Source organism: Pseudopodoces humilis, chromosome 9 (genome assembly GCF_049639895.1).
Source record: "Pseudopodoces humilis isolate 2021_Gansu_Grassland_sample_001 chromosome 9, ASM4963989v1, whole genome shotgun sequence".
NCBI classification, from domain to species: domain Eukaryota; kingdom Metazoa; phylum Chordata; class Aves; order Passeriformes; family Paridae; genus Pseudopodoces; species Pseudopodoces humilis.
The window spans coordinates 18012249-18027978 of NC_142208.1; the positions used below are offsets into that span (position 1 = coordinate 18012249).

The 15730-nt window shown below is 44.0% G+C and overlaps 1 protein-coding gene across 1 annotated transcript; it reads right to left on the reverse strand.

Annotated features, from left to right (window-relative positions):
- Nucleotides 1–2113: 2113 nt before the first annotated feature.
- LOC102113732 (annexin A8 like 1) lies at nucleotides 2114–14998 on the reverse strand. The gene is made up of 13 exons (XM_005520575.3): nucleotides 14876–14998; nucleotides 14718–14764; nucleotides 11326–11416; nucleotides 10968–11062; nucleotides 9773–9886; nucleotides 8887–8977; nucleotides 8186–8265; nucleotides 7510–7569; nucleotides 6894–6987; nucleotides 5056–5151; nucleotides 4760–4818; nucleotides 3812–3934; nucleotides 2114–2500 (listed from the first exon to the last, which is right to left on the reverse strand). Exons 2-13 carry the CDS (start codon nucleotides 14736–14738, stop codon nucleotides 2444–2446), a joined length of 981 nt encoding a protein of 326 aa, XP_005520632.1. The 5' UTR covers nucleotides 14739–14764; nucleotides 14876–14998; the 3' UTR covers nucleotides 2114–2443.
- Nucleotides 14999–15730: the final 732 nt, after the last annotated feature.

Consider the following 15730-nt stretch of genomic DNA (forward strand, 5'->3'; position numbering starts at 1 on the left):
CTGGTTGTTCCTCCTTTCCAGCTTTACTACTGATCTCCTCTGAGCATTCTGGCAACTCACTTTACATCTCCCATGCTGTTAGTAATAAATTGGGATTGCAATCACAGTGAAACAGCTCTAATCCATACCCACTCTGCTAAGCACAGGCCAGGAAGAAAAGCCAACCTCTGACCTGAATAACCTGATAACAATAACAACAACGGCAGCTCTGGGGTGATATAAACACAAACGTTGTAGTGAAATCATCACACAGCTCTGAACTAAAATACTCTTGAAGAGCTGAGCTTTCATTAGGCTTTTCTAGTCAGACCTTAGGTCCCTCAAAGCTGGGATTGCTTTTCACTTGCTGCCAGTCCAGCTCCAGGAAACAGAGGAGCTGCGGGTGCAGCAGTGTAAATCACTCCTGTTCCTCGCTCAGGCAGACACAAATTCCCATTTGGCCTTTCCAAAATTGTACCCCAAGCACACCAGAATGGCTCATACTTTCAGTAAAACCTGCTCACACGGCTCTGGCCGGAGGAGCGCCTTGCTGCAGAGCCCGCAGCCGTGCCGAGGGCTCTGGGCTGAGAGCTGCCGAGCTGGCTGCCCGAGGGGACAGGAACGTGTCCCCTGTGCCAGGCTGCGAGAGAGCGAAGGGGGAAGGGGGGAAACCCCACCCGTTCCTCTTGGCTCTGGCGGAGTCCGGGCCCGGGGTGCCCCGGGATGAGCGGTGAGCACAGGATACGCGGTGAGCCGGGATGCCCCGGGATGCCCCGTGTGCCCGGGATGCCCCGGGATGCCCGGGATGCCCCGGGATGCCCGGGATGCCCCGTGTGCCCGGGATGCCCGGGATGCCCGGGATGCCCCGGGATGCCCGGGATGCCCCGTGTGCCCGGGATGCCCGGGATGCCCGGGATGCCCGGGATGCCCGGGATGCCCGGGATAGCCGGTGCCGCCGCCGGTCCCCCAGCAGAGGGGGGTGTAAGCACGGCTTTCGCCGCGGCACTCGCAGGCCCGAACCGACTCAAAACAGCCAAACTAAAGCGAAACAGGCAAGCGCGGTCACCGGTGTCAATCAGAACAGGGGACTGTGAAAAACCAGGTGGGGTGCTTTGATCATCAGAAGAGACGTGGGAGTCCTTGTCCTTTGGTGTCTGTAGCCTGCCCATGTCCCTCAAAAACTGAGAGAAGAAATGCCCACCTTGATGCTCAGCCTAGAGACCAGGCAAGAAACTGGGATATCACTGAAAAGACAAGCACTATAAGGGGCAGAGACTGAAACCTTCTCTTTGTGTTCACTTGAGGATTGTTGATACCCTGACCCCAGGGCCTTTGTCTTCGTCCTGGACTCACCAAGACCTTTTGAATTTGCCACTCGTGTGGTGGCACTGATTCCTGCTAATCTCAGCAGTGCAAGGAAGGGAGCACCCCTCAGCCAAAAAGTTCACCCATTTGATCAGAAAAGCTCCTTTACTGAACACGTTTACTGAACGGCTTTTTAACTACACATTTTAAGGATTGCTTTAAGTGTGGAGAACCAGTGGTCAAGGCAGACCCAAACTTCTCAGACTGTTCTCTCTGTGTCACTCTCCACATATGAGGCTTCACTCAGCACCCTGGTGGTGCAGCCATGGGGTTTGGAGGCAATTTTGGAGGGAGTCCACTGACTGCTGTGAAGTTACTGTGACACTAGAAGCAGAAACAGGTCTGCTCCCATGGGCAGAGCATCCTGTGTTCACCAAAACTGAATCATCCAAGCCAGTTTTGATTCCCTCATGGTCTGACACTGATGTGGGGATTGGAACTTGCTGGTCTTCCCCAACAGACAAGCAAAAAATAAATTAGGCACACAGCCTTCAACTTTCACATGCTTGCAGCCAGCTTGGCTCTGCCATTCACTGCTCCTTGGGGAGCTCCCTGTGAAGTTATGCAGATAAGGCTGCTAAACTACAGCCTCTGGCACTAAATTCTCCTTCTGACCCACGCCCCAAAGCCTCATTAATATCTGGGACTCCTTCCAGACACATCCTGCAAGCATCAAATGGCCCGGCTCTACCAGCTGGTTTTGGTGAAATTAGCACAGCTTCAGGGCAGCCCAAGCTTTGTAGGGTTGTTCAGACTTGTGAAACAGCTCTAGAGCATTTAGAAGAACCTTTAATTCCATGTCAAAGTGCCATCCTTCACAATGGATTAAAATAGAAGGAAAATGTCAAAGAATAAAATGGAAACAAGAAAGTAACCTTCCCCCTTGTGTTTGAAAAACTGTTTGGAAGTGGATAGCATTCAATGTGTAATGAGCATCCACATCCTTCAGAGAGCTTTGGATACCTCAGCCATTAATTTGATCTTCTTTTCACCCCCTTTTTGGATCAATGGAGAGATTTTCTACAAGCACATTTTCAGACCCTTGTTCACTGTTAATCTTCTCTCTGTATCCTTTTCAACATCTTCCTCCTAGAGTCTGTCAGTCACTGCCACAGAGGTTCACCAAGGCTGTCTTGTAATCGCCGCTAGTGTCCTCCTGACAGGAGAAAATATTAAAAAAAAAAGGTGAGTATGGGAGTTCCTCTGCACTCTCCAAGTGCTGACATTGTCAGTCTGTGGAATATGCCCACACAGGAAAAGGACTTTGGAAAGAGCAAGCCAGACTTCAGCAGAGTTGCTGCCAGCTGACACACCATCAGAAGCGAACGGAGAAATGAGGCTTGTAGTTACCACCTGAAATAACATTTATCAAGTCCAATTTTTTTCCTTGGGAATGCAGGTGAGCAATTGATCAAGGCTCTGTCCCACAGAGCAGCACAAAGTCAGCACAAATGACAGCAAGCAAACCTGTTGTGTTCAGATTTTGGGTATTCATGTAGCACCTCTTCCCTACATGAAGGGAAAAGGCGCTAGTTAGCCCTGATACATGGCATTTATAAAAGAGCCACAAATGTGGTCATTTTGGTCTAGAAGCACTACAGAAAATATTCACTAGGTAAAAAAAATTTCTTCTCTTTGAATGTTTTATGGCGACAGGTGTAAAGCTAGTTCCACTTCTCAGAAGGAACGAATATTCTGTACAGACCCTTGAAGACTGGTCATTAATCAACATGACAGACACTGGCAGTGTCAAATATAAGAAAGGCCCTTCATTACAGAACCAGACTTCCCACAGGGACTGCTAAGGACAGGGCTTCTGTGTCATTTGTACAGGAGCAGAGGAATGTCACAAAGTCCTTAGGACAAATGGTAAAACACAGCATTTCAGCACTAACAGGGGAGGCACATTCAGTCAGAGCTGAGACTCAAATGCTACAACAAGCCTTGAAAAGGTTCAGTTTCTGAACCTGTCTCATCACAGTGTAGACCAGGCTTTCACCTGGGATAAGACAACTAAAAAACCTCAAACAACAGGAAAGGGAACAACATACCCCAGCAGTATTTTGATGTATATGAATGGCACTGACTTGAGGTAGTCAAGGATGGAAGAGAGAGAGAGGAGAAAATGGTGCAGCAGTGTGGGATAGGGGTAACAGGAATGATTAATTTAATTTAGATTCATCTAGGATGTCATGCATTGCATGGACACAGAGACTGCCCCATGAAAATCCTAGTGCAGTGGCTCCTTGGGTTTGCTTTGTCCAAGTCTCTTACAGACAGCATACGGTCTGACTCACCTTTCAGACACATGTGTCTCTCAAGGACATGACTGTGAACAGGCCTAGTGAAGGAGAGCCATGATCATAGCAGAAATGTTACTGCAACAACCATGGAAGTATTCCACAGTGCTGGAAAGATTAGGAATACATGCAATGCCTGAGAACCATCATATCAAGATTCTGCTTACCAAAATCATAGTGGAGAGAGACTTCCCCGCAATACGCTTGAATTCAGGCTTTATAAGATTTAGGTCAACTTCACTTCGAGAAACAAGCACCCTTATCAGAGTCCCATCATCAGTGCCAGCCCCCTGGAATAACAGATACATCAGTCTGTGGTGTTGCTGGGTGTTCAAAGGGTAAGTTATGCAAACTAGTCCAGGGCAGGAGGAGTCAGCTTTCAAACACCACTTGGCACCTGTTCTGTGGAACATCTGCATCTCTTCCTGGAGGGCCCACCCTCACACCCCTCCCAGGGGCCACTCCCAACACCACAAGTTTTGCACATGTCAAATGCAAAAGCAAACATGCTACAGAGGTGGGAGTTGGCATTGAATACACTGTCCTTCTGCAGCACCACCCAGGCAGTGTTTGGCTTCAACCAATATTGTTCAATCACTCACAGAAAAATTAAGATCGCACTCATAACAAAACAGTTATCTCATCTTTCCAAATGGTTTGTAGACCTGACATCTTGTACATACCAGTTAAGTAATACAGGGGCACAATCTGCAAATACCTTATGTGTCCCCCATTTGAAACTCTCATTTTATACTGCCATTGAGAGAATTGCTTCCTAGAAAGAGAATACTGTGTTCCAGTCTATCCCATAAACAGTCTTCACTCTAAACAGCCTCGTAGAAAAGCCTCTTCCAGAAGTTTTGTCTGTGTTCCAGGAAGTGGGGCTGGGCTTCTTGCAGGCTCTTAAGCCAGAAAAGGCAGACTCCCTTGTTATCTTGAGCTTCAAGGGTACTATTCTGCTCAGGGTGTTTGAAAGGACTCTGCTATTACTTGCAACAATTGCACTAAACCTGCTGAATTTCACCAAAACCTTGACTCTTCTACTTTGAATTGGTGGAAGCCAGGTTACAAGTTAAGTCAGTATGAAAACCAGTGTGTGGAATGAAGAGTCTTACCTTTAAAGCATTGTACAGCTTCTCTGCAAAGTAGCAACGGATGTTCCTGGTGCATTTCACTAGGCATACAAAAAGGCTCAGTAAGAGTCAATGGTACCAGCCCAGGGCAGGAGGGACTGAGATCTTACATGCTTCCCATTAATTCAGTGTGCTCCTGAATCTGAGTTTATTGCCCAATAGGTACCCATTTCTTCCTACCATATACCTTTATAAAGTAGATCCATCTAATATAAGTCAGCTACTGCAGAAGAAAAGGCAACAGACTCTGAAAAGCACAGAGAAAGGTCACCACTTACCAATAGCCAGCATGGCATCCTCAAGTGAACCACGAGTTTCACTCTTGATAGAGTCTTCTATGCTCTTACCAGCCAATTTCTGGTATTCTTCAAACACTGTTTGAAATACAAAGAACTTATATTTTTCACCAAGTAACCCTCTAGGCATTTTATGCCCAATATTTACAGGCATTACTTGTGTGGCAATATGAACACACAGATAAGCAATGGCCACATTTGCACCAGCTTCAGGAGGCTTAGTCAACATCAGAAATCAGCTATAAAGATGGATGTTAACATCTACAAAAAGCCAAACCATTAATGGTTTTTAATTCCTTGACTTCAGACAATTTCAGTCACCTCAAGTTTATGTGGAAATCTGACCCTTCATTGCTGTCTTTAACCACAGAAATAAAGCAGACAACAAAGTTAGGCACACCTTTGGTTTTGTGGTTGTTGATGTCATTAGCTCCAGGAGCCAAAATAAAATCAGCTTAAATCTATGCAGCTCACAACCCATGGACTTTAAAATGATGACAACACCATTTGGGGAAACTTATCATTTCAACCACAATTTAAAATAATAACAACCGAGAAAAGATGAGCAAAACACAGGTGCAGATTCCAAGATATTTGAGTTCCCACAGTAACAAAAGCTCAGCAACAGGTTCATTGCTTGCCTTATACACACTTTGGATACTCCAAGGCTCAGAAACACAGATATCTGTTTCTATTCCTAGCTTTCTAGGACTAACAAAGAAGGAAAACTGCTATATAATGCAAGAGACATCTTAAGAAACTTTGCTCTGCATCCAAGATCATCAACACTCAAGACACTCTGGGGAAATGGAATACAGAACAGACAGATGGATACAAACTTCTCAACTCAAACCTACTCTTTCTATTAAAAAAAATAATTAAAAGCTGTAATAATTACACTCAGATTTTCAAGACAAATAGCTACGGGTGGCCGTAGCACAGAAAAACTTGCTTGGTGCCACAGTAGGTTCCAAAGACTGGTTACAATATCACAACAGGATAAAATGAAATTATTAAAGACAGACACAGACAAATACTATAGAGACCACTTATTTTTGTTTGTCTGTCTTGTTTATTTTTAAAGTGACCTTGGGAGATTGAATTTGAAACACAAGGGGGAGCTGGCTTCCAGGGCATAGAAACAGCCTCAGAGGACTTCAGCTTGGAAAAAGCTCAGGCACACCTAGTTCATCTCAGGCTAAATTTATTAGTTTAGGTCCACCTGATTCACACAGTACTTAATATGCTTAAATTCTGCCAACATAACAAAATCTGTTATGCTTCAAAAGCCTTGAAATTACAAGGTTTGGTCTCTGCTGCACGGAGCTGAGGTCTCAGCTGGAGTAGGGCTTGTGTCTTCCCTCCCAGCAGCCTCTGATGCCCTCAAAAGGACCTGGGGCAGAAATGCAGGCTGCACCCTGTGATTCTCCAGCACTGAATAATAACCAGCTGCTATATATATAGATATTTATTTTTCCCCCAGAGGAACCCACATCCAAGGGGATGTGTCTGTTCGCCACATGCTCCTACATAATTAGGATGGGACTCACTCCCTGGATTTATGAAAACAACTATCCAGTTATCACTACTGTATAGTGACTCCTAGATAAGGCACTTGATTTTCAGCAGAACTAAATCATCATAATCTTTCACAAAATCTGCTGGCAGTTTTTGATGACTGGGTGACCAGGAATTAAAAAACAGGCTCAGGTACTTATTTCTGACCACCCATGTCTCTCATCTCTAGCCCTGCCTCTTCTTCTTGGCTAGGCTGATTTCTGATTTTGGAGGCTTGATGTAGTGTGGGCTCTGCTCCATACCTTTCATTAAGTGTGTGGCACTCCTTTTGCACAGGATGGTGATGAACTGTATCTCATCAGTGCCCCGTATCTTCTCTCCAGCAGCATAGAGAGTCTGTAATTTAACACACAGTTGTTAGTGAGCTGTTCTGTGTGTGCAGCTGGGAAAGAAACAGAGTTTGGCTGAAGGTGTGGCTGGGGTAGAGGGGTTTGGAGTAATTGAAAACACCGTGTGAACCAGAGTCTCCTGGAATGGCTGGTTATGAAAACCCTACTGTCTTTGAGACAAAGTGGAACATCCATTATCTCCATCCTTTCTACCCCTCCTGCAGCAGCTTCTGGAACAGCCAACAATACGCTTGAGGTTTCCTCCCTTTTCTCTCCTCTTCCACTCCACCATGCCCATATTCTTTCACATATCAAAAGCAGCTGAGCCAAAACCCAGGCCTCATCACTCCTCTTAGGAATGGCAGAGTTCAGCTGTGCAGGCAAAATTGGAAAACCTCAAGTTCCTTAAGGATAACCCCACTCTAAATTATTGTGACTCCAACCCCCTGCTGACACTGAAGCACTCTGAAGTTCTCCGAAGGAAGGTGGAAATGCAGGCATGTCAGTGATCACAGGTATTTGAGAGTACCTCTGCATCCTGAAGAGCCAGGGCATTGTCCACATAGAGGGTGGCATTGTCCCTCTCACCCTATGAGCAGAAAAAGAAAGTTAACAATTTTGTCTCATGAAGATTCTTCCAAAAATAAGGATCAGATCATTAATTCTGAGCAAAGATCAATTATCCTCTCAGTTATCTATTTCTGCAGAGTACCCAAGCAGTAATATTTCAGCCAGCACAAGTGCTAGCTCCTTCACTGAAAGGTGCTGAAATCAGTTGTGTGAAGCAGAGTAAAAAGTTGCTCAGTTACTCTGCTACCAGGCAGGAGAATTCAAAAAATGTGGTATGGTAAATGTACTCAGCATTGAGGGCACAGACCCTGGAAAAGTGGTGAATCCTAGTGGAGGGGCACTGTTTCTTAAAGCCCTTGCAGAGTACAGTGGCTTTACACATACGTGAAAGGGAGGTGTCTCTCTCCAGCAGAGCTGACTGTATGTCCCCAGCTCTCTTACTGCTGCTAAGGGAGGGAGATTTCCCTGCTTCGGTCACATCAAAGCTGAAACAGACCCAGTCCAAGTGACATGGTTGTCTCTGCAGTTTATCTGGTGATCATGGCTGTAATGGCTCTCCTATTGCATGTCTTCTCCCAAGAAGAAGAGAAAAATGTGAAGACCTTTACACCCTCATTTCTCTTCTCTAGCATTACCTGAAGAAGGCAAACCAGAATCTGCTCTAAGTAGCCACTTGTTTCCGATTTTATGTCTTGTTCCAGATCAGAACCGTATTCTACCCAAGGGAAAGAGAAGGACAAGGGAAGGATTTGTTATTTATTTAGGTGATACAGTTAAGATATTATCAGTGACCCAAGTGCACACAATAGCCTGACACTGGGCAAGAGGGTCATTAAGGGAAAAGCCAGAGCAGAGAGCAGCTCACACTCTGCAATACCCAGGTCAGCATTTGCATCCAGCTGAGTCACTGGGTCCCCCGATGTCCAAGAAATAAACCCAGAGCTAATTTTAGAGGTATAGCTGAAGGGATAAACAAGATAAACTATTTACAAATACATATTTGATAATCTCCCATCTATTTAATGGGGAGAGAAGCCAAGTGCACAGCTATAGTTTTGTTTATGTTCTGACAATACTCTGTAGCCAAACTGAACCAAATTTGTGATTTGCTGACCCTTTGCTGCAGCTGAATGAAGTCCTAGAAAGGGATTTTAAAATTCTCTCAGCATAGCTATGTTTTGTTTGCCAGCTGAAAGGAGAGTTATATTGCTTTTGGAGTTAAATGCTTTTAGAAAAACCATTTTCTTGCTGACAGTGCTAGCTGGTAACAGCATCCCTGTTGACTACAGAACAGCGTTCCTTCTGACTACAGAAGTCTGAGCCCCCAGGCACTTACCTTCTTTGTACGCCTTGATTATCTCCTTGATCTGCGCTTTTGTCCGAGATGCCAGGATCTCTATGATGACACTTTCCCTCGTTCCCACACCCTATAATAGAAAACACGGTGGAGAAATAAAGGTGGAGAAAGGCATCTAGTCATGGAGGGTGATTTACTGCTAGAGAAGTACGGTGAAGGGAGGAGCTGGACGGCAGCAGTGTCAGGCTGTGTGCTGAGCTGCGAGGAACCGTCGTGATCAAAGCTGGAGACACAAAACACATTTGGATTGAACATGGTTTCTTTTACCGAGGTGCATAATTTATAAAGGATGATTTTATCCTTTACAAAGGATGATTTTTTTTATTATTATCATTTTTTATTTTTTGATTTTTGCCTACATTTCTGCAATTCTTTTCTGGAGTCAGATTTTTGACAGGAGAGAACATTAAAGGGATGCAGGGAGACCAGTGCTTGGCTAGTCAGTCCATCTTTGTACCATTTGAACAGACCATTCTGCATCTGAAACTTGTAAAGATACATTATCAGTAGGTAGGATCCCAGCCAACCCCAGCTTGGCCCTTGCACCTCCACTCCTTGATTCCTTAAAGGTTTCATGGCTCAGCCCCAAGGGGCATCAGGGCAGCAGGTTTGGGTATAAATTCAATTTTGGTGTTGCCTTCCCAGGCTCTGTGAGTCACATATGTACAGAAATATTCTTATAGCTGTAAATATTTAAGCAGCATTTCCCCCCAGAATATTAACAGTATAATTAAGTATTTCTCAAAGGCTACTGCTAATAACAAACTTGACCATGTAATAGTCCAGTTATTAACACTTGCACAATTGCAGGAAATTAGCACTGTATTTGTATTACTGCTTAAATATCAGCATGCCATTTGCTTACCTTCATGGCATCATACAGCTCCTTGGCATCATACTTGAATGGGGAGTACATGAGCGCTACAATGAGCCTCTCAAAGCTGCCACTCAGTTCAGACTTCAGGCTTTCAATCAGATCCTGTTAAATGTGCATCATCACATGGTTACGTAAACAGCCTCACCTTTTGCTGCACATGCTGCTTTCATCCCCACGGCCCAGGTAACAAAGCTGAATGACAGCATTGTTGATAGTTCATTAAAAAAGGTCTTGGGACTGAAAAAGCCACCTAACTCCAAAATGGGATTTGTCTAGGTGCTTACATATTTCCTGTTTTCTTGATATTTGAGTTTTCTCAATAATCAAACCTCCAGCAAATCTTCCTCCACCCTGCTTAACTCAGTGAGCAGAACCAGGTAGCTGAAGGCCTTGCATTGAGCAAGGGTGCAGCTCAGAGAGAGCTGATTCCCAAAGCTTGCATATAAATTTGCACCCAGGACATTTACAGAATCAGGAATGCAGTCTGCTTGAAGATACACTTCAAAATTCTCGTTCATTATAATGCAGGTTTTCCTAGACTACGACTCTCTTTTAGTGGGATGCAAGTGTTCTATTTAGTCATTGTTCCATACCCACCACCCCCATATTTGCTTCCCTTTCTTGGGCTTTTGCATGGCAGTCCCCTTTCCAGCAAGGATCACTGGAGACTCCACAGCAGGGCTGAGGGTACAGTCTGCTGGTGAAAAAAGTTTCCCAATAAAGGTAAGATTTTGTCAAAGAAACAAAGAGAGACAAAGGAAAACATAGTTGTAGATAGCCATGGAATTTCCAAACAAGTTCTTTAAATTGAACTTTTTTGACATTTAAAAAGGTCTGAAACAATCCAATATTTTACTCAACATGTCACTTAGATGGGTATAATTTTTTGTTACAGTTTCAAATCAATAAGAAGCTTCACTTTAAATTAAAACTGATTTTTAAAAAGTATTTCTGGTCAAAATGTGCTTTAAAAATATTAAATCTTTAGGAGAAAAACATTTTTTTCTGGTTAAAAATTAATTTTACACATTCATTGCAGGCCTTATAAATAGATATTAGTCTACTTATTTGTAGAAGAGCTGCATATTGTTTGCATCATCCTTTCAGATTGAACTGTACCCCCATTTACTACATCCTGCATGCAGTAAACCAGTGATTGAATATGGCTTTGTTTTGAAAGAACCTTTCCAAACTGTGCTTTGAAGGATTTGGCAATCTCTTGACGCTGCAGATTGCTCCTCTTGGTTAGGACATCAATTATAGCTTGTTCATCGGTCCCTGTGGAAAGCAACAATAAATCATAAATACAGTGCGCAGAATAAATTGGGACTGGTCCAAAATCCCAATCTGAATATTCAGACAACCTTGCCTAGTTCATTGCCTTTGTGTAGAAGTTTAAGGACACACTGAGGAAACTTTAATATTAGTTTTTCACAGTAAAAAAGAAGTGATATCTCTGGATGCAAATATCCTAAGGAATGGATTTCAACTTAGCAATTAGAAGAACATAGAATTTACATATGGTGTTGGAGTCAACTCACCAAGCCCTTTCATGGCCTTGTACAGAATCTGAGCATCAGGTGCAGCGTTAAAATTTAAAGTACCTGCCACGGACCTGCCCTCTGCTTCACTCTGAAAGAAGAAGAAAAATACACTACTTTCCACCACTGGTGTTCATCAGCTGAAGAAAAAGTATTTGAAAAGTACATTAATGCTATTAATTGCCTACACATGGTGAAGTCACAGAAAATAGGAGAGACTGGCCTGAAGTTTCTCAGGAAAGCAAAAAGAGAACACAAGTTTCCCCCCAAAGAGAGCCCGAGTTTCCTGTTCCCACCTGCCTGTACCAGCCTTTGCTGCCAGCAGAAACACAAAGTGCAAAGCATGACTGAGAGTGCTGCAAGTGTTGTGAGGTGCAGGCAGTCTGGCAGAAAAAGCACAGACTCTAACAGACTGGACTTTCCTATTCACCCCTTAATTACAGTCCTCCATAGCATGGGTGCTATTGTATCGTACTGCATTTCTCTGTGGGTTGGGGCAGGGTAGTTTTTAGATAGCTTTTTGAATAGTCCTGAAATAGTCTTGTTCTCACAGACCATATTTTTCAGTAGCTGCTGCTGCACTTCTGCACAGCTGGTTTCAAGAAGGGAGCATTTCCACTGGAAGGATTTGGGCCAAAAGATGTCTTTGGAGGAAGTGATCCATCTGGAGGAGTGCAGATTTGATGTTCTTCCCCGTACCAAGAATCAGATGCAGCTACACAAGAATACTCCTAACAAAACCCTGAGGTGCTGATAGTACCAGTCCCAGGGCATAAAAGGCACACTGAGACTTATTTTAGTAACCACAAAGTAGAAGGGCCATTGACCAGAGCCCAGGCATAATTTAATAAAGATCATAGTCAAGGAACTGGCTTGAATATATTGTCCCACCTATCACAAGCTGGTCCTGTCAATAAGGGGAGTATGCGGGTGCATAGGCATGAAGAGCCACCATGACTTTATTACAATAATAGACACAATTTTCTCCTTCCTAGAAGCAAGGATATTTAAGATGGAAATGACTATATTTTTATAAATTTACTTTTAGAAGCAGGGTTAATATTAAACTAGTGGTATTAGTAAGACCTGATAAATATTTTAATGGGGATGGCTTAACAGTGAGATAAAAAACAGAGATTACAGATCCAGAAGAAAGCATTAATGTTGTCCCACCTGACTTGCATAACATGGACCACCAAGTGCCACCCATCAGCTTCCTGCTATGATGCAAATCCCTTCTGCTTTGACTTCCCTTGTGAGAGAGAACCAGCACACACAGCTGGCACATTTACATGCTGGTCTCTTTGCCAGCTGTGCTCCAAGAGCAGTGTCAAGCAGGCAAGAGCCAGTGAGGAGTATTGAGAGAAGCATCTTCAGCAATCAGCAAGACTTGGAAAAGTTTGCTTTACAGCCAGCACAGAGACACCACCACACCTTGCTCCCAGCAGAAAGAGCAGCTGGCAAGCAAACCGTGTCAACAGGAAACTTCACAAGAGATGCAGCTTTGAATCCAAATGGTCACCAAGCAGCAAGTCTAAGGCTGAGGTGAAGCTGTCACTGCAGAACCAAACAGTGACAGAGAAGGTGGCATTGCACCTCTAAGAGTCCGCATTGACCTAGAAGAATTTGGCTAAGCTGGCAGGACCATTTCAGTTGCTCCTTTTCTAGCCCCCTGCCAAGATGGCCAGCACCAGCTCAGCTCCCTGGGAAGCAGGTTAGACTATCCATCTGTGCTTGCTCTGAAAAGGATGATCAATCCTCTCCAGCTGCATGCAAGGGCCCTGTGAAGAAACCCCCAAACATTCTGGACCCGTGCCTGGTGACTCAGTGAAAGAGGGAGTACAAAGCTGGGCTTTCATTTGGAGGCAGTGGAAACAAATGATCTTTTTTGGTACTAATTCCGATAAACAGTTACAGCCCTTCCTGGCTCAAGTAGCACATTTGTGACTCACTCATGCACCTCATTCTCTGTGCACATAGTTGTTGCAGCACAAGTACAATTGCACCAGCTTTTCAAAGAATCCCTGTTCACTTTGGTCTTGTTTCCCAGCTGAATTGATCCTACAACTCCCTAACTGAAACTGCTTGAGCTGTTTCTGCTCATGTAAATAGAAATAATTGGCATGAAAGCAGCAGAAGCAGTGTACCTTACAGCTGAGGCTGTGAAAATTTTACCTACAAATGAAGGGAAAAAGGAATAAAACTTTTACTACCAAAATATGTTGAAACCTATACAATAGGATTTTTTTAAGAAAAGCTGGGATCTGGGGACAGGTTGGCTTATTGTTTTGGTTTTATTCAGTCAGTATTTTCTGAGAAAATTTCACATTTGTTCATTCCTTTTGTTTTTGAATTGCATTTTTTATGAAGGGTTTAAAAAACCGAAATTTCCCCCCATCCGTCTTTGGACATCTCATTTTCTTCTCATGTCTCCACCCCCTACCACACCAACTGGTACGAGAACAGTTGAGTTTAAGGGATTTTCTCCTTCTTTTCTCATTCTAAGTTTACAAATCATTTCCAGCTTGGGGGTAACAGACTAGATCATCCAAAAGAAAAAAAAATTAAGTGAGAGCTACTCTAGGCTCAGGAAAAGCATCCATTTTATTATACCAAAATTCCGAAGGAAATAGGGAGGCAGAGAAAACTCAGAAGGAAGATCACAATTTTAATCTTTCTGGGGAAAAAACCCAAAAATATTTTGAGACCTAGGAGTTAATCTGGCCTGGGGGCAGCTGCCATGGCTAACACATCACCAGAGCTACCTGCTGCCTGGTCTGAGCCAGACCCCAGGTGCTGCCTCAGCACACCCCATGAACTTCTCCCCATCCTGCCACATTCCTCTTTAAGCCACAAGAATTTACAAGAGAACATACACAGCATTTCTGGCTCCTGGCAAAGAGACAGGCCGTTCAAGACACATTATTATTTCAGTATTAAAAACCCACCAAAGACAGACCTTGTGGCTTGACCATATCTTTCTCTGTGACCACAGCCTGCCAGCGCAATAGGAGACCAAAAATGGGGACAGGCCAGTGCCCTGAACTCACTGCTACAGGACAAGGGAGCAGACAAGGATCCCAAAAAAGCTTGCAGACTTCAGCTGTGTAACTTTGCTGTTGCATGGTACCATCTCCCCATGAACACCCCCTGCACCTCTCTCAGCCGAGGATCCAGATAGGAACTGCTCCTCTCTCTACAGCCAGCAATCATACCAACACCCTCCTTGTTCAATAACTGCTGAATGCTATTTAACAGACAGAAAAACAGTAAAAAGGCCTTGCTAATTTTTAAAGGAAAGTGTTAATTTCCATACAGTACCTGATGCAAGTTATAAGTTACCTTATTACAGTGCCAAAACCCCTCAGAGTGTCAGTATATCCTGTACTTACCCAGGCCTTCCACCAAGCCATTGTGGTCTCAGTAGTGATACCTGGGTCTGTTGGTGAAGAAAACCACACATATCACACCTCACAGTTTGGGAATCAGGGATTTGAAGGGAGGCATAGGGAGGACAAGAAGAAACAAAAGTTCTTTTCAATAAACTTACCACAAGAAAATTGGAATAACTGTACTCCTCTGGAGGCTCGTTCCCTCTGGAAGCCGCAGAATGTAACTGACCTCTCAGGCACACGCAGGTATAAAGCATCCTTATCTACAAATTCCACAGGGCAACTCCCTCAAACATGGCTCAACCTGTTTTTCACATATGATCTCACAGGGAAGAGATCAAGTTGCTTAATAAACGAGGCTTCCCTTGTGAGGAGGCCTAAATTCAACCTTGTTGACTCACTGTAATTTTTCCACTGCTTCTCCCAATACACGCCCTTCCCTGCTAACATTTTGGCCTCTGGCAAAGATACAACATGCAAATTACATGCAGGTAATTTCTCAGCATCAAAGAGACTAGATGAATTCAGCTACAATTGAACAAGCCACTCACTATTACCAACTCTTTCTATCTCTGCTAGTCTGGAGCACTGCCAAACAGGACTCTAGAAACATAACTTCCTCTACCTCCCTTCAGAAACTTATTGAAAATACCTTAAAGCCAAACAACCAAAAAATTTCCAAACCAAACAAACCACACACCCAGCCAAACTCCACATCATCCGTGTCCTACACCTTACAGTGTGGCTCCATAAAGCACCAGATTGTACAGAGACTTAGGAGGTCCCCCCATCCCACACCTGGACTTCCACAGCATGAGTCACAAATGATCTCTAGGGTAACGTAGGACCAACACATCCAAGGCTAACAAGTTTGAGTAATGACAACCCCAGCTAAGTGTCACAGGGTTTGCAGTAGCTGCTGTGACAGGTTAAGGTTTAGGAGCTGACTGTAAAACTTTTCTTTCTTCAAAACAAAACAAAACAAAACAGAGTTGAACAGCTCCTCGTACTTT